The sequence below is a fragment of the Nyctibius grandis genome, chromosome 4 (assembly GCF_013368605.1).
Source record: "Nyctibius grandis isolate bNycGra1 chromosome 4, bNycGra1.pri, whole genome shotgun sequence".
In the NCBI taxonomy this organism is placed as follows: domain Eukaryota; kingdom Metazoa; phylum Chordata; class Aves; order Nyctibiiformes; family Nyctibiidae; genus Nyctibius; species Nyctibius grandis.
In genome coordinates, this window is record NC_090661.1 from 87,379,343 (window position 1) to 87,401,669 (window position 22,327).

Below are 22,327 nucleotides of genomic sequence, written 5' to 3' on the forward strand. Positions count from 1 at the left end.
GGCCAATCCTCTCCCCAGGGGGAAGGAAGATTTTGACACCCGCTGCACTGGGACATCTGCAATCTCGGCCACTCAGGACCGCACCGCACCCACTGCACTCAAATTACGGGGCGTCTAATTACCTTTTGTCTTGGCTTTCGCCGGCCGGGACGCGGAGCCCAGCCACCAGGAAGCGGGCGGGCCGCTCCCTCCGCGCCGGGTCACAACACGGTCCCTTCGCGGGCGCAACCCAGCCCGGCGGCGGCAGGACTGCCCCGGTGCCCTTTTTCCGCCGCAGCCCCGTCCGCCTCCGCCGGGTGCGGCTCCCCGGCCCCCCCGCCGCGACGAGTGTCGCCCCGGCTCCCCGCCCAGCCACCCACCCCCTCCGCCGCCTCCGCCTCCTCCCAGAGGCCCCCTGCCCCCTCCCCAACCGCTGCCCCGGCCCTCCCGGCAGCAGAGAGCGCTTCCCGCACTCCCAGGTACGGGCCCCGCTAGGCCCGGCGCGGTGGCGGCGACCCCGCAGGGCGAGGAGGACGGACGGGACCCCGAAGGCGCCGGGGAGGGATTGGCCAGGCGGCGAGGGGAGGCGGGCGGAGAAGATGGCGCCGCCGCCGGCCGCGGCGCTGAGGAGCGGCGTGTGCTGAGGCGAGCGGAGCCGGGCCGGGGCGGGCGGCAGCGGCGGGTAGAGGCCGGGCGCTGGTAGCCGGGCCGGGATATGCAGCAGCGGCTGCTTCCTGTGCTGAGGGGGACGCTGCTGGGCTTAGCGCGACCCTGGGCCGCCCCGGCCTCCCGTTTTTTCCCCCAGTGCCGGCGACGCAGCTTTCTCGGGTACGGTGCGGGTGCGGCGGGGGCCGGGGCGGGGGGGCCGGGGTAGACCCCCGGGTCCCAGCACCGTGTGACGGGCCGTGAGATCAGAGATCTGCCCCTGTCCCCCGCTGTGTTGTATAAGAGGTGGCGGCGCGGCCGGGGCGGGAGCACCTTGTGCGGCCAGGGGAGTGCCCGCCCTGCCCGAGTGCGGCTGCACCCCCGGGTTTGTGGGGAGCCAGGGGAGCCTGGGCCGTGGAAACGTGGGCCTCGGCGGGCAGGAAGTGGTGGGGGAGCTGGGGGCGGCCGGCCCGTATGTGCTGTGGAGGCCTCCGTCCTGCCCTGACCGCCCCCGGCCGGCCCCGCCCGGGAGAGCCCGGTGTGCCACGGGGCTGCCGTGCTCGTATGTGTGCAACTGCACCTCCGTTGAGAAAGCAGGCCTGGTCATCAGCCCTACGGCTACGGCGCGGCTTTAGTTGCCCCGTGGGCTTGCTTTGTTGTTTGTTTTCCCCCTCCCCTTAAAAAAAAAAACGGAATTTTTATGTTGCTTAACTTGCCCTGTGTTCCGAAGCCATAAATATATAAACAGAAAAGTTTAAAAAGAAGCTGCTGTCAGTACTCAAAGTTGATGGGAGTGGCTGCTTCAGTTTGCGATGAGCTGTCTGGTACTGGCACTGTGTGGGTCTTGTTTTTGTCTGTGTGTTACCAGTTCCAGTGGAGACAGTAAGTACCTCGATCGAGAGAGGAGCAGGCGGGAGGCTTGGCATGGCTCTCACTTTAGGGGCAAATAAAAACTGCGCAACAACTCAGCAAAGTTGTTCCAGGAAGGGAGCAGGGTGAGGGAAGGAGGCTATGTTTTTTTCTTTCTTTAACACTGTATCTGTTATCTTAATGTCAAAACCTGTATTTAACACTGCAAAAGTAAGAGACGTCAAAAGTAGCGTCTTTCAGGGGGAAAAAAGTGAGTTATGATGACTCATGCTGTCAGTGCTCCTGTGTCAAAAGTCAGATGCACCGTTATTGTTCAGAACTGCTATGTATGCTTCACTATTGTAAAGGTAATCCACAATGTGTATTTGGAGCCAGTGCTTTTCTCAGGCTGTAGTTTCTCCTGCTAGATTACTCCTCTTTAAGCATGTGAATGTATGCAGTATTTTGACTTAACTTTATATACATGCGTAGGCCTGTTGTGTTTTCATACTGCCTACAACCATGATTTAATCATTATTTAATTTTAATTGTGAATTAGAATTTACATAAATAATAATGAAATGAGAGCAGGCATAGTGCTTTCACATGATGATTTTTTTAAGATGGCAAACATGTGAAAATTAATAACAATGTTCCAGGTTTACATTTCTGAATTTTGTTCACACTTGCACCTTTTTTTCAGCTTTAACTTTTTTTTCTCATACAGTTTTTAACCTTCATCTGTGTGTCAGGTAACAAGATCATTTCTCAGTTAGAACTTCTTATCTCCTCCTTTTCATCTAATGTACAGCATTGAAATTATCTGTTCTAGTTAGGAAGTCCCTAGAAGGGTTCATATTTCCATGTTTACATGCTTTTTTGCTCCCTTTCTCATTTCTGTCTTCAGTTGCTTGTAAGGTTGTGGCTTAATCCCTTAGATGAAACAGTACCTTTGGGAATTTGATCAAAGTGTCATGGATATAACTTATTTTGAAAATGAATGCAAAAGTAGTTCCCTACCCTGTTAGGTCCAGAAGAAGAAAGAGGGAAGGGACAAAAGTTCATTACCTCCAGCGTTTCACTGAACTGGAAGGTGTTAGGCTTACAGCTAGGGGTCGTTGCAGGTTATCGTAGAAGTCATTTACTAAAAATACTGTCAGACCATTAGAGAAATAACATGTTGGGTTAGTATTTTTGATATATTAATTCTATTGTATTAGATGCTTTCGTAATAATTTAGATATGTCTATCTTTTAACAAGATAGGAATCAAAAAGTTTGTAATAAGAAATGTCTGTAGAGGAATTGATTTAATCGGTTTTGTGTCTATGGTTATGTATTTGTATATGCATGATCTGTCAGTGAGCATCTTTATGTTCTCAGCTTTTATGATGTCTGTAAGTTGATAAAATATGCTTATGAGATAGCACTGTATATATGTAATGTGATTTTTCATGGAGCTTGTTTGAAAGTTGCTTCACTGTAACTTTCTATTTAGATCTGACCTTCTGCAACTTGTTTTTAGAATGAGTCAGAACTATAGCTTGCTTGAACAATTGAAATGGAAAAAAATGCTGTAGAGTTGAGAGTTCACTTAGAGTGTTAACAGTAGAACTAGAATTGAGTTGTCTAAAATCATAAAAACTAAAACACAAAATAGGTAAACAGCCAGGACTTCCTTTGTTGAAACACACCGCTCACTCTTGTGAACTGCTTGTTGTTATAGGTCTGTTGGTTATGTCAAAGCTCTAGCTTTAGATAAGCAGTTGCTTTTAATGTGGGATTACAGTACTTTTCATGATTCAGAATTCTAAAGTTCTTTCTGTTTTTGTTGCTAGATCAGATTTTCTTGCCAGTTCTCTGATCTCTCTCTGTATTTCTTGTTGTTATGCAGTACAACTAAAGTTTTAGTCTAATCTTGTTTTTTTAATTCAGACCTCGCAAGTTTTTCTTTTTGATGGTATGAGACAGATGGTAGCATAAAGTGTTAAGTGAGTTGGCTTTACAAAGAGTCTTGAGCAATCTGATGTGCTACTTGCAGATAAAATGTATGAAATACACATCAAAATACAGTTAGAATAAAGCATAGAGGTCTCTCCTGTAGCATCCAGTTTTATGTTCCTAGCGTGTGCAGGGCTATGTGCTAGACGCCACTGCTGCGCTGTGGTTGTGGACCAAGCCTTACAGCTGTAGGGTGGTGGGGGAAAAGTGTCTAGGAGGGAGGAAGAGAGAATGAGAACACTGGCTTGCAAGTATTCGATGCATAAACTAATTAATTGAACTAATGAGTACATTTCTGAAGAATACGAGTAAAATACACTTTCAAGCAGCTAGTCATGTAACACAGAGACTGGTCTTATCAGTCTTGTTCTTAACATGTGATTTGAGACTGATGAAAATAATGATGTAAGCCAAAATACTGTGCCAGATCTGTGAAATCATTCTGAAGATCCTGTATCATCATATAATCTAAAGATTAAAACCAGATAATTTAACTTAAAGAAAGAACCAATCTTTCAAATAATGAGAGGCTTCAAAACCCTTTTAGAATTTGCCTCTTTTCAGCAATCTTGTAAAAAATTGAAGCAAAGAAGTGCAGGAGAAAGATTAATTAGAATTGTTTTCTATTTCTGGTGAACCTGGATAAAACTTGTTTACGCTGGAGGGTGTTTTGATGAATTGTTTGGGGCAATTTTTGAAGAGATAGGAAAAGTAGGCTGAAGTGATTTAGAAATTTTTAAAAACTTATTATGCTTTATTCTTATGTCTGAAATCATATTGTATAAAATCCTGCATTTGTTTGTCTTTTTTTACCCAGTGCTTTGGAAACTGGAATGGTTAAGTTAAGGAATGGTCAAGTTTAGGGCAGTAAGTTAGCTTTATGGTGTCGTGCTTGTATATCCCATGCTGTTCGACCAACACAAGACTGTTGAAAACACATCGTTTTACTACTCAGGCCAGTTAGCTGGGGCTTGATCTTACATGTAAAGCTACCAGGGCCCTTGTTTTTGCCAAGTTCACATGTGGTATTGTCTCATTAATGCTACTGGTAATTCCAGTACACTGGTGTACAGCAGTGTTTCTGCTGTCATGGTGGCAGCAAAACCTGTGACAGACAAAAGTTTTACTGCTGTGATGTAGAAGCTGGACCCTTCTGGGAATGAGAGCAAGGCAGGCATCTGCCCTGGCCACCGTCGTTAGGAGGGAATTTCCCAAGACAGTCACAGACTTGGCAAAAAGCTGCAGTCAGAGGTTCTGAAAGTGCTTTAATTGTAGCAAGACACCAGAATTTATTCAAAATGAGCTACATAACAAAACCGTATAAATATTCATCATCTCAAGTTTGCCTGATTTGGCATGATTAGTTGTTCTTAATAACTTGATAGCACTGATTAGATCATTGTGGGTCTTTGTAATTGGAGCTTTTGTGTATGAAGTAATATGTTGAATTCCTGATGAATTTAAAAGTGATAAAACATGTTAACATTGTGAGCAGTTTATCTGCTTATGCAGCTTTATCTGCCTGTGTATGCAGATTTATTTAGATCAGCATCAGGAGCTTGTTGGGATCTTATACGTTCTCTAGCTTCGTGACAAGTAAATTCACAGAAGATTGATGGCATATGGATGTTGAATAAATGTGAACTGTTTTAATCTCTAAATGTGTAAAAAAAGGCTTGCTAGGTTTGTCTGCTGATGAACCTGTAACCTGAAAGAGTTATGGATAGTCTTCTGAAGAATCCTTTATGGTAATGGTCACCTGAGTCGATTTAATTTGGCTGTTTTTTTTTTTTTTGAGATTACTCTTTCTCTGCTTCATTTTTTAGATGACATTCTTGATAACAGAACTTAGTAAAAACATTTGTCTGATTTAAGGAAAAAACCTGTACTGCCTACAGTTTAGTTTAAAAGATAGATTTTAGTTATAGCATACAAGTGGGGAGAGTTACAGCATACAAAGAGAGGAGGTAGATTGTTGGTTGACTTACTGGTAACATCACTGTTATGCGTGGAAGGGTGTCACATCCATTGAATTCTACTGCTGTCATGAGGAGAGGTAGGTGCAAGAGACAGAGAGGAGGGATGAAGAAGACCTGTGGAAGAATGGATATTTATTTTATTGTTTCAAAGCCACAAGCTTGCAACTGAAGAAGTTCATGGACTCCTTCAAGGGTGCTCAGTTCAGTGCTATCATCCTTGTAAGAGAGGTGAGAAAACTCTGTCTCATACTTCTGCAGCACCGGGCCTCCTGACGAAGGACACAGTACTTCTTTCAGTCCAGGCACGGGCACCTGAAGAAATCTTCACGTCAGTTACTAAGAACTGTAAACCAAGATGAATTAGTAAATAATATAGAGAACACATTATCAGTGGTAGCTCCCTTGCAGGACAGAGCAGAGAGAGGTTTTGACTCAACAAAGGTTTCACTTCACTCTGGTAAATGATAGGCAATTAAGTTTGGAATTTAAAAAAAAACTAAAAAGAAATGGATATAAATAAAATACAGAACTTGGAACAGGTGCAAAATGTGAGACTGAACATTACTGTGGTCTTTGTATAGTTTCGAAGACACAGTTAGAACTTGAATAACAATTGTATTGTAGTCAGCATAAAATATGAAGTGTATTGAAAAGACAGATGAAACTTGAGTAGAAAACGAGGGGCAATTCAGATCTTAGTATATACAAGGGTAAACTTAAAGTGAGTATGTTGCAGCACCCGCAGATGGGGCCATAGAAGGAATTTGGGATCAGTTGTATAAAAGCTTCGAGCAAACCCCAAATTTTAAGACAACTGATGTAAGTTGAAAGCAAGCATCAAAATCTGCTGAGCTAGTAACTGTTTGTTGCCTTTCATCTGGTTACTTCAAGATGATTAGTGTTTATGGCCATTTATCTGGATCACACCTATGTACCAGCATTTGACTTAAATATGTGCAGCCTGTCATGGCAAAAAAATCTTGCAAAGTGCTTTGGAGTTTGTGCTTTGGGGGTCATATTTTTATTAGCTAGTTACATTCTTGCATTGAAGCAACTCTCAGGAGTTTCTGTTAATTGGTTTTCAAATATGGTCCTTTAATTGTTCAAACATTGAACTTAGATTTGACTACGCTGGCTAATTTTTAATTAAAGTAAGTTTACTAAAATAACTTTGAAAGATTAAAATAGTTAGAATCGTGTAGCACTTAATCCCACTCTAATACTCTGTTTGCCCATGGTACCTGGCATCCCCAGAGAGCCTCACTGGTTCCAAGGGACTGCCTGCCTGGAGATCATTACAAAAACAGAGCCTCAAAGAATGGAATATAATTTTACTTCAGAGTGCTATAGTTTAAAATTCAGTGTCTGTTTTAACAGGTACTTTCCTTGTACAAGTGAAGTAATTTTGATGAGGAGGAAGAATATTTAATATTTCCTAGTCATTGAATAGGGATACTGCTCTCAGTTCAAACATCCCCATTGTTTTATTTTTTCCTTTCTAGCTCTGTCATCTTGCCACCTGTAATTTTTGAGCCTGTGGAAGAATTCCCAGTGCCACAGTAATGCTTTGTATTTGTTCCTGCTGTCTTTCCTTTATTGGGTCTTTCTCTGTTGCTTCTGTTTTGTGAAAGTAGTGTGACTTGTTTTAATGACATTTTTGTGAGGATCTTAGTTCTGCGGTAAACATAGCATCTAGTTTGTGAATGAATTTCTTTGCTACTGACCGTCATCATTCAATGCTCACTGTAATGACAGCATTAGCAAGTAGGTGTCACACATACACTTCAGGCAGCATTTGAACATGACTTTAGGAATTAAGCTACTTATCAAAAAACTACAGGAAATATAGAATTCTTTCTCTTTCCATGACTTTTTTTCCCTACAGTCAAAAGCAGTTCTATTGTCAAAAAGTGGTTTGTAGTGTTTTAGGATTCTTCTGTGAAAGAATGGAACATGGTATTGTTATAAAGCAATTGCACTTAGAGAACTTAAAAGTTGCACAGAAAAGCAGTCATACGAGGGAATGTTTAATATTATGTCTTAGAGTTTACTCCTTCAGAAGAAGTCATTGTATAAATACTCTATCTTAAGTGAAATGTTCTTTTCTAGCTATTGTATTGTAGTAACATAGCACCAGGAGGAACGGTACTTAGGCAGGAAGGTATTGGTCTTGTTCTTTTGACTCACTGCCTTCCAGGAATGTTGCATAGTTGATCTTCTCTCGCTTTTATATGAGTTGTCTGGTACTATAATTTAGTTTGCAGGGAAATAATTGTGGGTTAATTATGCAAACCCATTTGAAGTTGAAGAGAATGTTATATTCACAATGCCCATTGAAATAAAAATGAAGATGGAGGTACAAGTTTTAAGTCCTTGGTTTGAAGGCTTAATTACTGATTTTGACCTTTCGAAAATTGTAGGTTTCTCCTGTACTGAAATTTGGCTACCAGGTTGGAGGTAGCCTATGAAGGAGGGAGAAGTAGGGAATGATAATAAAATGAAGTGGAGGTGTACAGCTTCACAAGACATCAATTGAAATCTCATAAGATTTCACAGAAGCTGTGTAATTTGATGAATCACATTGGAAAGATGAGTCATCTGAACAAACAGTAAAGTTCTGTGACTTAATGATATGGTGTAGAAATAACAAAGAGATATCAGATGACAAGGAAATCGTGTAACATTTAAAAAAAAGAAAACCCAAAACTTGAAGTTTGTAGTGTATATGCATCTTACGATAAGCAACTAGTATCTTAAGGAGGTGGAATATTTTAGCTGAAAACCAAGTGATAGGTGTTCCTTAGCAGAGGTGAAATCAGGAGATTCAGAGACTTCCTTGCTCTCCTACATGCTTAAATTTGTCAATCCACTAGAATTGTGTGGAAGTGAAATAGAATTAAGAACAGTTTAGTTACTGATTTTTGTCTATGAAAAGTAGTATCTGTTCTCACTTTATAAATTTCACAAAGTATCTTAAGTTTAGTAGAGTATTTCTACTTAGGACTCTGAACTTTGAACAAGGAGGCATTTTTTAAATCACAAGCATGGATTGTATCAGTGCTGTTGATGCAGAGAAACATAGATGTTGCTGTACTTGGAGTATCCTTTGTCTTTGAATGGTATGTGCATTTTTTCAGAGGAAGGAAGCCCATAGATATTCCAGGCAGGATTAGCCTGAGTACAGGGTGGATAAATGAGTACTGGTGGATAAATGACAGTTTTAAATGAGAGTGTAGACATTTACATTTAAATTCAGCATCTTAGTTACTGTTTAGTGATTACGTTTGACTGCCCTTTTTTTTTTTTTTTTTAAGTAATTCATACTGTGAGAACCATGTTTTACTAGTGGAAGTGTTTCCTTCTAAAATGCATTGAGTTGCACATTTTAAAAAGTTACTTCATATTGCTTATGGCTCTTGCTTAGAGATGTTCAGATTCTGATTATTCATTGATGCTTTCTGTACTCGGTACTTCTGGGTTTTTTATTTGAATTATAATTCCTGTTTGTAATTTTGCTTTCTTTCATGTAAGGGCGCTTTATAACTTGTCTATTTAAAAAGTTCCAAAGTAATTCCTTTTTTTTTCTTCTTTCAGGAGCATTCAAAAAGCTAATGTTTACTTTACTGCTTTTTTTACAATAAATCTTCTCCAGTTTACATATATATCTCCTCCTCAAGCATAAATCTAGTCTTACATAAACTTTCACTCTGCTACAGTAAAATCTTAATTTTCTGTTTGTGAAGCACTGTTTTTCACTGATTCTGCTGTAGACATTATGTTCATAAATTGTCTATCCTTAACATGCTGTTAATAATGAGCTCTTTATCAGCGTCATTATAGTATAACACCAACACTGATGACTGTGCATCTGCTGGCTTCAAGTTGGCTGTTGTTTTTATACCATAGAATCACATGAATAAATGGGAAGGAGGTAATCCAGAGGGACAGTAGCTCGCCGAACTGCTTCCTGTTTTGAGAATGATACAGTATTTTATGAAGGAGATTTTATTGGCTGGCTCTGTTTTTCATTTGTAATTTTAAACTGTAAATAGAATATATAATCAGATTTTATTTTCTGAAGTTTTTTGTTGTATATCTGGTAACATTGAGTATTCAGTTGATTTGATAGCTAGAGAGTTAGTTAAAATGTCATGACTGAAGACCTGAAACAATAAGTATGTTGAGAACTGTGCAGTCCTTCATGTGCCACATCCCCTCATACTGTCTTAAAGCTTGTATGTAGTCTTAAAACTTGGGTGAAGTTCCTTGAACTGTACAACCTGAAAATGGGAAAGTAAATACTGTGAAACTCCTTGTTATCTGTGTGATACTGACAGAACCATACAAAATTTCTTATGCTTCTGTGTATGTGTTGTGGTGGGGAGTTAGACTCAGATCTGGTTTTATTTGTAGGTGAAACTAGTTCAGCAACGGCTAATGAAGCTCATGCAGTAAGTTACTTGGCAATAGGGCAAGCAACATTTCACCACAGGAAAAGATTGAGTTTGGTTGATACTATATAACAGGCCTGGTTCTAAAACCCTTCCTGTGAAACAGGGTTAGAATTCAGTGGCTTTACATACAGGAATACACCACATGACTGGCTCAGAGCGTAGCCTTGTCATTTCCCGTTTCTGAGGTTTGCTTTTTTTGTGTGTGTGTGTGTGGTTTGTTTGTGGTTTTTTTTATTGGTGTTTTTTGTTTGTGTTTTTTCTTTAACATGTAGCCAAGTGGTTCCACTCTAACTCCCCAAATATCCAAGTCTGAATGCCTCAGCTTTTCACTTGGCATTTAAAAAAAATTGAATAACCAGAGTTTATAATTTCAGAATAACAGTTCCTTAGCATTTCAAAGTTGTGCCATTAAAGCAGCATGTCTTGTAGCATGTCTGTTAAACTAATAGTAGAAGTTTAAACATGTGAGACAGTCTGTTCTTGTTTATCATGGCAATTCTGCAGTGTGTTTGTATTTTTATGGCAATATTGTAAATGGTGCCACACCTTCTTGCTTGAGTGTACAAAACCAGTGGTTTATTAGTAAAATTTTGTTTATCTGGCAATTGCAAACTTACAACATTCATAATATAACCACCAATTCAGACACATGATATACTTTCCTGAAGCCTGAAAGTATACTTGAGATAGCAATGTACGCTTAATTTAATTTCATTTTTATCATAATTGAATAAGGGGATAATATTTCTTTACAAGTTATTTTTTAATTACTGTTAATGTGCAACTTGAAACATTCAGTTACGTGATCTACAGTTTTATCATGTTGGTTGGTCTTACGGGTGTTTTTTTGTTTTAACACAGAATCACAGAATGTTAGGGATTGGAAGGGACCTTGAAAGATCATCTAGTCCAATCCCCCTGCCGGAACAGGATTACCTAGACCATATCACACAGGAACGCGTCCAGGCGGGTTTTGAATGTCTCCAGAGAAGGAGACTCCACAACCTCTCTGGGCAGCCTGTTCCAGTGTTTGGTCATCCTCACCGTAAAGAAGTTTTTCCTCATATTTATGCAGAACCTCCTGTGTTCCAGCTTGCACCCATTGCCCCTTGTCCTGTCAAGGGATGTCACTGAGAAGAGCCTGGCTCCATCCTCTTGACACTTGCCCTTTACATATTTATAAACATTGATGAGGTCACCCCTCAGTCTCCTCTTCTCCAAGCTAAAGAGACCCACCTCCCTCAGCCTCTCCTCCTAAGGGAGATGTTCCACTCCCTTAATCATCTTCGTGGCTCTGCGCTGGACTCTCTCTAGCAGTTCCCTGTCCTTCTTGAACTGAGGGGCCCAGAACTGGACACAATATTCCAGATGCGGCCTCACCAGGGCAGAGTAGAGGGGGAGGAGAACCTCTCTTGACCTGCTAACCACACCCCTTCTAATACACCCCAGGATGCCATTGGCCTTCTTGGCCACAAGGGCACACTGCTGGCTCATGGACACCCTGCTGTCCACTAGGACCCCCAGGTCCCTTTCCCCTACGCTGCTCTCTAACAGGTCTGTCCCCAACTTGTACTGGTACATGGGGTTGTTCTTGCCCAGATGCAGGACTCTACACTTGCCCTTGTTATATTTCATTAAGTTTCTCCCCGCCCAACTCTCCAGCCTGTCCAGGTCTCTCTGAATGGCTGCGCAGCCTTCCATTGTGTCAGCCACTCCTCCCAGTTTTGTGTCATCAGCGAACTTGCTGACAGTGCACTCTATTCCCTCATCCAAGTCATTAATGAATATATTGAATAGAACTGGTCCCAGTACCGACCCTTGAGGGACTCCGCTAGACACAGGCCTCCAACTGGACTCTGTCCCATTGACCACCACTCTCTGGCTTCTTTCCTTCAGCCAGTTCACAATCCACCTCACTACCCGATCATCCAGACCACACTTCCTCAGTTTAGCTGCGAGGATGCTGTGGGAGACCGTGTCAAACGCTTTACTGAAATCGAGATAGACCACATCCACAGCTTTACCATCATCTATCCACCGGGTTATGTCCTCATAAAAGGCTATCAAGTTGGTTAAGCCTGACTTCCCCTTAGTGAAGCCATGCTGAGTGCCCCTAATGATCCCCCTATCCTTGATGTGCCTAGAGACAGCACCAAGAACAAGTTGCTCCATCACCTTTCCGGGGATGGAGGTGAGGCTGACCGGTCTATAGTTACCCGGGTCCTCCTTCTTGCCCTTTTTGAAGACTGGAATTCGCTTTCCTCCAGTCCTCAGGCACCTCTCCCGTTGCCCACGACTTAGCAAAGATGATGGAGAGTGGCCGAGCAATGACTTCCGCCAGCTCCCTCAGCACCCACGGATGCATCCCATCAGGGCCCATGGATTTATGGACGTCCAGGTTGCTTAATTGGTCCCTGACCCAGCCCTCATCAACCAAGACAGATTCCTCCTCTATCCTGACTTCTTCTGGGGCCTCAGGGGTCCGGGGCTCCTCAGGACAGCCTCCAACAGTATAGACAGAGGCAAAGAAGGCATTCAGTAACTCCGCCTTCTTTTTATCCTCTGTCTCCAGGGCCCCCACCTCATTCATCAGGGGGCCTACATTGCCTCTAGTGTTGGCTTTACCTGCAATGTATTTGAAGAAGCCCTTTCTGTTGTCCATGACCTCTCTTGCAAGGTTTAATTCCAAGGAGGCCTTAGCTTTCCTAGTTGCCTCCCTACATCCTCTGACAACAGACTTATATTCCTCCCAAGTGGCCAGCCCCTCCTTCCATGATCTGTACACCCTCTTCTTCCACTTGAGTTTGCCCAGCAGTTCCCTGTTTAACCATGCAGGTCTCCTGCTACCCTTCCTTGACTTCCTACCTGCTGGGATGCTCTGATCTTGAGCTCGGAAGAAGCAGTCCTTGAATGCTAACCAACTATCTTGAGCCCCCTTACCTTCTAGTACCCTGTCCCATGGGATTTCCCCTAGCAATTGCTTGAAAAGGCCAAAGTTGGCCCTCCTGAAGTCCAGGGTTGTAATTCTGCTAGCTATTCTGTTCCTGCCACATGAGATCCTGAACTCTACCATCTCATGGTCACTACAACCAAGGCTGCCCTCAACCTTCACCTCTTCAACCAGACCCTCCTTGTTAGTGAGGATAAGATCCAGCAGCGCTCCTCTCCTAGTTGGCTCATCCACCATTTGCATCAGAAAGTTATCATCAATGCACTGGAGGAACCTCCTGGACTGAGGATGGCTGGCTGAGTAGGCCTCCCAGCAAATATCAGGGTAGTTGAAATCCCCCACAACAACCAGGCCCTGTAATTGCGAGACTGCTCTCAGCTGCCTGTAGAAGGCCTCATCACCCTCCTCATCCTGATCCGGTGGCCTGTAATAGACACCCACAACAGTATCACCCCTGCCAGCCTGCCTCTTAATTCGCACCCACAAACTCTCAACTTGCTCCTGATCCGCCCCTGGACAGAACTCAATACATTCTAGCTGCTCACTCACATAAAGAGCAACTCCACCACCTCTCCTTAGTGGCCTGTCTTTCCTGAACAGGACATAGCCATCCATGACCACATTCCAGTCATGCGAGGTGTCCCACCAAGTCTCTGTAATTGCCACTAGATCATAGCCCCCCGACCGAACATGGATTTCTAACTCCTCCTGTTTATTCCCCATGCTGCGTGCATTGGTGTACAGGCATTTCAGGGAGCGAGCTGAGCACACTGATTTCACCCCAGGGGGATGGGGGGCCTCCTGGTCTACCTCAACACTAGAGCGTTGCCCCAGTGGTGCAAGCCCAGCTACTACCCCATCCCCCTTCGAATCTAGTTTAAAGCTCTCCGAATGAGCCCTGCTAATTCCTGTCCCAGAACCCTTTTGCCCCTACGACATAAACCTTTCCCATGTATTACGGTCACGCCTGGTGTCTTATAAAACCAGCCATTATCAAAGAACCCAAAGCCCTGCCTGTAGCACCAGTCTCGTAGCCAGGCATTAATAGAGAGAATCCTACTATTCCATCCCACGTCATCACCTGAAAAGGGAAGTAGGGAGGAGAAAACAACTTGTGCCCCAGACTCTTTCACCAACCGTCCTAGGGCCTTGTAGTCTTTCTTCATCCCCCTCAGACTACGGGATGCAGCTTCTTCCCCACCTGTCTGGAAGATCAGCAGGGGGTAGTAGTCTGTGGCCTTCACCAGGTTGGGGAGTTTCCTGGTGATATCCCTGATTCGGGCTCCAGGCAGACTGCAGACCTTCCTGTGATGGGGGTCAGCTCTGCATATTGGGCCCTCAGTTCCCTTTAGGAAGGAGTCTCCAACCACTAAAACTCTTCTCTATATCAGCAATATATATATACAGCAATATCTCTCTGGATCTGAACTATATTTTTAGGCCAGTTCTTTGAGTTTTGTGCAGAACTAAGTTTCTTGCTGTCAGTATCGCCCAATATTCTCTAAAATAATATTAAAATATTAGAAGGGCTTAAGTAAAAGTAGTAAGTGAAATTTCTTCTGTTTTCTTTAAGGTTTCAGAAAGAGATAAACAACAAAATGAACAATCCTGCTATTAAGAGAATAACAAATGAAATCATCAAATCACCTGAGGATAAACGAGAATACCGTGGACTGGAATTGGCAAATGGCATTAAGGCTCTTCTCATTAGTGACCCCACCACAGATAAGTCTTCAGCAGCACTTGATGTGCACATAGGTATGTAATGCATGTTGTGTTCATTATGTCATTAATAAAAATGCTTTAAGTTTTGGAATCTTAATTGCAAATAAACTGACAGGAGTAGTATCCAGTTGGCAGCCTAGTCTTTTGTTGTAATTTAGAGTTTGTTTAATTCTTTGATACATCAAGTTGAAAATCATTAAAGCTAATTAAGTTCTCTTATTGTACTCTGTGTTTACTCAAGTGTAGCTCAGTCAGTAGAAAGACTTCTTTTAACCATTAAGTTTCGTGTTATGAAAGATCTTTTGTAAGCAGAAAAGGGGAGGGTGTGAGTGCAAGTATTTCAAACAGCTCCATCTGTCATGTCAGACTTCTTTTTTTTTATGTTAAGTTGTTGATGTGTAGAGGTGAGAAAATGCTGTAGTGCTGGAGGAGTTAGAGAGGCACTCCCTAACTCCAACGATGCTTAAGTGTGCAAACAGAAATACTGGAAATAGAAGGGGAAGGCAGTTACTTTGACTCTTCGAAATAATGGAAGCCTTTTCTTATATCTGAGGTATTTCTCAAGCTTGTGTAGTTTCTCAGTTGCTTGGAAAGTATGATGCATGCACACATTACCTAAGCATCCTCTTGCCATGTTTGTAGTTGGGAGCTCTTGCTGCTGTTCATGTTAGGACAGAAGTAGTATGGTAACTTTGGAAACTTCTGCCCTTTTTTATTATGAAGATGGCTGTCACAAATAATTATCTAGTTCAGAGGATCCTAAATGTGGTGGTGTTGGGTACTGTGACAGTAATAGCCAACAGCAGCATCCAGTTCCTGCACATGTACTGGAGGAGATGTATCTGTTGCCTTCCGCTCTACTCTCCCATTGCACACTGTTGCACACTCCAAAGCAGGACTGCTAGACTCAAACTTCCATGTTTCTGGCTTCCATTCTTGCACATTATTATTGTCTTTTAATCTGCCTGCCTTCACACCTACTAGCTCGTCATTGATAGCTGCTTGTGTTCAAGCAATTACAGGTTATCACTTGTGCTGTAAATTGCAGGATAAATACCTCCTTAATTGTGGTTGGCAATTGCTGCCTTTTAACACAGTGTAGTTATTAAAGTCAAGGTATAGAAGTCAGAACATTGTGATCTGCCAGGTCTTTACAGATTATGAGTCATGGACTTCAATTTTAAAATTGTCTCTATAAGGCAATGCAGGCTGATCTGGAGAGGCAATTTGAGACACTAATTGGTTCAGTTACTCATTCTAAATTCTTTTTGTTAAGATTTGAGTTTAGTTGACTATAGCTGCACAAGTGTCTGCTTACATCTGCAGAATTGGTATAATCGCCTGAGGCAACGTACCGTAATATAAAGTACTTTAAAAAACTTAACGTTTTAGTATTACTTTTTATGAATGGTTACATGAAATTTTTCCTCCTGCAGGATCCTTGTCTGATCCCCCCAACATTGCTGGGCTTAGTCATTTTTGTGAGCATATGCTGTTCCTGGGCACCAAGAAATATCCAAAAGAGAATGAGTATAGCCAATTTCTTAGTGAGCATGCCGGGAGCTCAAATGCTTTCACAAGTGGAGAACATACCAACTATTACTTCGATGTGTCACATGAACATCTAGAAGGTGCACTAGACAGGTAAACACATTTTTTTATATTTATTTTTTTGTTATAGAGTTGCTATTTGAAATTGCGTAAAAGTTTTTGATAGTTTTATCATTAAAATAGTAAAGAAGGGTTGAGAGCAGTATCTTTTGTTAAAACTGATACCAGATACTTTTCAGTTCAAAAGTTTTGCTCAGATTTTTTCAGCTAGCAGAGTTCTTCACTGAGGCAGAGTTTTTGAAGTTTAAGGGCTGTGTTTACACTGAATATTTTTGGAAATGTGGGACACAGAATGTGATCATGAACTTACGCAGTGTGCAGATACTCTATATAATCAAATACTATGCTTCCCATGGGTTCCTTATTTCACTGGTAGCAAAAGGGATGAAGTGTAGAAATATATTAGGATGCCTTTGGTAAAGGGAACTCACTGAAATCTCTGCCTTTTGTGGGAGGGGATGGAAATTAAAAGGCATGTAGTTAGTGAGGTAAAGAGGGTGGATTTTCCCTTTGGATTTTCCCTGGATGTCTGACAAGATTGATTTGATTTGTGAGATTAAGAGCCTCTTGCAACTAAACTTCAAAAAGGCAGGAGTTTTCCGTGTATGAATTATGATGCAAGGTCCTTGATCCTTGTAGTACCTTGTATGATGAATATGTTGTTGTCTGCATTTAGAGATAAAGAAATTGAGAAATAGAGATAGTGAATCAGTGTCAAAACTGTTACAGAATTAACATTCTGCATTAAAAAAATAATATATTTGGCTGCTTTCAGGAGGTACAAAGCTTCATACTTTTCTGTCACCATTTATGTACAGTACTCTTGACTTGAATTAAAAATATTCCGTTTAGATTTGCCCAGTTTTTCCTGTGCCCTTTGTTTGATGAAAGCTGCAAAGACAGGGAAGTGAATGCTGTTGATTCTGAGCACGAGAAGAATCTGATGAATGATGCCTGGAGGTTGTTTCAATTGGAGAAGGCTACTGGAAACCCCAATCATCCCTTCAGTAAATTTGGAACAGGTTTGTCAGAATATAATTATTCATCCATTGGCATTCTGTGTAACATACATAGTATTATTGTTTATACAAAATTGTTGAAGACAGACTGAAACAATTCCCTTTTTTCCTTTCTGTACATGTTTATTATGGTGCTTTATCATATTTTCCACATCATAGAGTTAGACAAAACATAGGAAACAGTGTGATGCAAGACTTGCAGTACAGCAGTGAAGCATCCTTTGTGATTCTGATAATTACTGCAATGCATGCTGTTTTCCAGTTACTGGATTTGTCATAATTTGGTACTGTTAAGTCTTTGTGCACAGCAAAAGTGAATGAACTGTGTTTAAATTGTTGCTAGCCACATGCTCTTTTGCTAACTAGTATTGCATTAGGTCTAGATGACAGTGACTAGGTTGAATCATAAAGATCAGCAAAGTAACATGAAAATTACTCAGTAAGAATATGAAAACAATATCTTAAGCATAAAACACTACAGTAGTATATGGATAGGTAAAACAGTGTTGGACAAACCCCAATCTTATGTATGTAGTTTTTCTTCAGGCTTTATTATTCCCAGAATGCTTAGTAACAATTTAAAGTAAACACCCCAAAACCTCAATTTAAAAAGCATTAAAGATACTATGGTTATGGTCAAAACCACAAATGTTTGATGCTTTGGCAGATGTTTAAATGGAGTTGTTTTCATAGAAGTTATTTTCTATATTAATTTATTTTTTAAACTATCGAAGTAACAAGGCTATTAACGCACGCACTGCACTGTTTAGTCCTTGAGCATGAATGTGTTTTGTGGCTGGGTCAGTTTGCTGGATGAATAGTTGATGCAGATATTGGGTACAATAGGATGATGGGCTTTAGGGACTGGCTTCTTCCTCTGTCTCAAGAAAGAGAAGAATATTTTTGCATCTGTTGATGGAGGGCATAGTTGAGGGGCTGGTAGCCAGCTCCTACAAGAGCATGTATTGCTCTTGTACAGAGAGGCTGTCTGAAACAGGGAAAGTGTAACTGCATTCTCCAAACAGGTAAATTTGAAAATGAAGTCTTGGGAACCACATATTGATAGGCAGGCAAGCGTCCAAAGTGCATTCTGTAATCTCTGCTACTGAAGAGATTATTTTTTAATTTTTATATAGCACTCAGAAAACATAAGTGGAAGTTGCAGAAATAGTTTTCTGCAATTTAAGAAGGTTTTATAGCTGACACAAGTCAAATGTTTCCATGGGGAGAATACCTGAAATGTGCTCAAATTCAATAGCAATAGTCATACTCACCTCTTAGATTGGGCTCTGATTCTGAAATTAAATTACAGCACATAGCCTTCCTGTAGATCTGGCTTTGCAGAAGTAGAGCCCAGCTTTGGTGGTTTTTATTTACCCAAAGAGATCACAACTGTGATATGGTTTTCATGAGGACTGCAGATGGCATCCTTCTTACTGTGTCCTTTTGACCAGCTGAGATGTTAGTCTACCAGAATACAGGAATGACTCCATTTGATGCTTCAGGTCACTCCTTGTTGCTGTGCAGCCTGTTTTTCCAGCAAACTTTCTGTTACTCTTTGTCTGTCCAGAGAAACAAATACACCTTAGTCTTTCAGTTTTCTTGTTAGGATGTGCATTTTGTCCCCAGATACCCTTCACCCAGCTCCCTGAATTAATGCTGTGATGGTAATTCTTCTCCATCAGTACCCTCAACAGTGTAAAGTACTTTCCCAGGCTCTTTTGCACTGTCCAGTGTCCATTTTCCTACATCTACAAGGTGTCTTCTGATTGTTGCCTCTTAATGTACTCCAGTACTGTAACAGCACAGTTACTGAGCTAAAGTTTTGTTTTGTTTTATTTTATTTTATTCCCACAGAATCAATACATAGGATAAAATAAAATAAAGACAGTAGCATATCTAAAACTTCTGCGTTTCATTTGTCTGCAGATGGTGAGGAATACAGGCAAAATATTTTAAATTTAATACCCTAATTATCCTTTTTAGGTGTCATTAAGAATCCTTGCTTTTACTCACATGTGAGCTTTGAAAATTAAAGCAATATATTGCTTCAGGCAGCCTCTCTATGATGATGTGTTGACTGTTGCAGTTGTAATTAGACTTGTATCTAATCACCAAACATCTGGACAATATACTTGTCATATTATTTGTGTAGCTAATTTTTTCTCATTGGTTTGTATTGACTTATGTCTCTGATTGTAGGATTTGTGCACTGGACATATATGCATACTAGGCATGCTATCCCAGTCCTTTCTCTCTTTCTTGGTGTTTTTCTTATAAATACACAAGTCAACTTTTCTGCTTCTGTTTTCTTGCCTTATTCTTCTTTCTCATCCCTTGCTCCCTTCTGTACCTGGTCTGGTTGTGGCTTAAGGGAGTTACTGATCTCGAAGTTAACAGAGTTTGCAGTTCTGGTCTGTAGATTCTCTGGACCATTTTGTGTGCCCCTGTAGTAATAATGGAAAGTGGAGTTGATTAAAATCCAGTGTGTTCTTTGTAGACTGTAATTTTTCTGTTCTTTCTAACTTCTTACCTTTACTAAACACGAATTCTGCTTTGACTGTAAATGTGGAATATGTCCTTAGAGTAAATTATTGAAAACTTGATGTTGATATAAAGACTGCACGAATTAACAGGAGGATAACTTAACAGAGGAAATTTGATATCTTCTGCTTATGGGCTTATTCAGGGAGAGTTGTTGTTCTCTTCCTCTCTAGTCCCATTCCTCTGCTACAGCAACAGCTCAGCTGTTTGTGAAGCAGAGGCTGAACAGTCACAATTTACAAACCATGTTTGTAAATTAGTAATTATTTATTTCATTTAATATACTCGGCTATAATTTGTGGCACACAATGCCACAAATAATTTCACACAGTGATTCCTATGACAGGAGTGTGTATATGGGAGCAAAACCTACTCTAAATGTGCCAAAGAAAAACCTTTTTCTTCTGAATTAGAACCTGGGCTTACTTGCATTGCTTTGAAGTAATCCATTTTTATTAAAAAGATTAGTTTGGAAGACTAAAATGTCCTTGGTTCTTTAGTAATGTGCAGATTGAGAGTGGAAGTATTGTCTCTGATAAGCTGAGACAGTATTGATCCAGTTTACTTATTATGCATAATAGTTATTTTTAAAGTTATTAACCATCTGGAGGAAAGCAGGTTTATTCATTTATATTTTTCTTTTTGATTTGTAAGTTCATAAACTTCAAGTATTGTTAACTTTTATATTACAGGGAACAAACTCACTCTGGAAACTAGACCAACCAAAGAAGGAATAGATGTAAGACAAGAGCTATTGAAATTCCATTCTACTTATTATTCATCAAATTTAATGGCTATTTGTGTCTTAGGAAGAGGTGAGTTTTATTCTGTTGGTTGAGTAAGACTTTACATGTATTTATGTTTGAAGAAAATGAAGTGTATGCAAGTATCTGAAAATCTACAGAAGAGAAAAAAGTGAAACTTGTACAGATGAAACATAATTTTATGTTTAACGAAATCTCCAAATCAACTTGCAATATATAAATTTATGTGTTTATAAGCTTGCAATAGAAAAAATAAGCTGAAAATTTTGAACCTGTATCAAGTCACCAGTTGCTGTCATTATGTTTGTCTTATGAAGACTGACACCTGTTTGGTTTCAGATGTTGGGAGTGCTTTTGATACTGTCTTCATATTTAGATTTATTCTTCCACTACAAAAATCTCTCTATTATCGAGGATAAACCTGACCCACCATTTAGATAAAAAGCCTTTACTTCAGTTTACTTCTGAATTAACTTAACAGAGGTTCCAGCTGCTTAAAATCTTCCACAGTCGAGATGATATTTTGCATAGGTTTGCCAAAAACTTAATAACAGTGTGTTGTAAACTGTTTGCTTTTTGAAAATATGCTGGCAGATTGGTATTTGTATAGTGTTTTACAATAATGCTCAGATAGTGAGTATGAATGGAATAAAATTCATTAGCAAAGTGAAATCTTCCTTTACAGCTGTCTGTTTACAGGATGCTGAGTATGAAGCCAATTAACAAAATGTACCTGTTTAATTTCAATCATAGCATATAAATGAATCATTTTTCTTGTAGATTTTTAAGGTGGGCAAACACAGTGGGGATTATACTTTTTAACTGAATCCAAGTTTTTTGTGCATATATTCACTAGTGAATCAGTTCCAGACTCCCTAATTCCTTTCAGCATCACATGTTGATTAGAATATGGTGAAAGTTTTTTTTTTACTGCTGCAAGCTGAATGGTAAAATGTATTAGATTTTTTTTTAAAGGTAGGGTATCAGATATGTTACTAGGAGGTATGTAGGTAATACCACTAGGGCTTAATGTATGTCATGTGTGAGAATGCCTTGCTTATTCTACTGGTAGCAGTGGAAACTTTATGCAAGTTGTCACGGTTTAAAGCTGGGCTGGCGATTAAACCTGCAGCAGACACGATTAAACCTGCAGCAGACGCTCTCTGTTAACCCTCCCCCCCCCACCCGAAGGGAAAGGGAAAGGGAAAAGGGAGAGAGACTTACGGGTTGGAAAGTTAAAACAGTTTTAATAAACCTATAATAATGAAAAAGAGTATAATAATAATATTGGAATAATCAAATATATACAAATATATATACAAAACCAAGATCGAGCTCCCCCGATGTCGGCAATGTCACCACCGGCACTGCAGGGCAGGCTCCGGGAAGGCCCAGGCTGGGCCTAGCGACGGTCGAGAGCTGGATTCAGGGATGCAGATCAGAATCGGGGGCAGCAGGAAAACAGTCGGAGTCCTCCTTGGACACCCAGCCATAGCAGAAAGAGCAAGAGGGCCCGAGAGCGAGACCCTCGTGATCCCCCCTCTTTATACCGAGAATGACGTGTATCGGATGGAATACCCTCGTTGGTCAATTTTGTGCTCACCTGCCCTGTCTGCTCCCCCCTGCAGCTGCGACCCCCTTCGGCTTTTCACTTGTAAGCAGTGAGGAATTCAGCAGTGACCTTGGTTTCTCTAAGAAAAGTACAGCCAAGAGCCTTACTGCACAACATCCCTACCGGTGCCTCAGCGATAACTACAAACTTCGAGCGTTATCAGTCCTGGAAGCAGACGCTGTCTGCAAAAACATGC

General features: G+C 41.0%; 1 protein-coding gene across 4 annotated transcripts in view; it reads left to right on the top strand.

Annotated features, from left to right (window-relative positions):
* Nucleotides 1-358: 358 nt before the first annotated feature.
* IDE (insulin degrading enzyme) overlaps nucleotides 359-22,327 on the top strand; it is a 75,766-nt gene continuing 53,797 nt past the window's right edge. For 2 of the 4 annotated variants that reach the window (XM_068399840.1, XM_068399841.1), the window contains exons 1-5: nucleotides 566-807; nucleotides 14,430-14,614; nucleotides 16,018-16,225; nucleotides 17,045-17,214; nucleotides 20,448-20,570. In XM_068399840.1, the coding sequence (XP_068255941.1) occupies nucleotides 695-807; nucleotides 14,430-14,614; nucleotides 16,018-16,225; nucleotides 17,045-17,214; nucleotides 20,448-20,570 (799 nt within the window). In that variant the 5' untranslated portion in view covers nucleotides 566-694. The other 2 variants (XM_068399843.1, XM_068399844.1) reach the window with 2 other exon arrangements.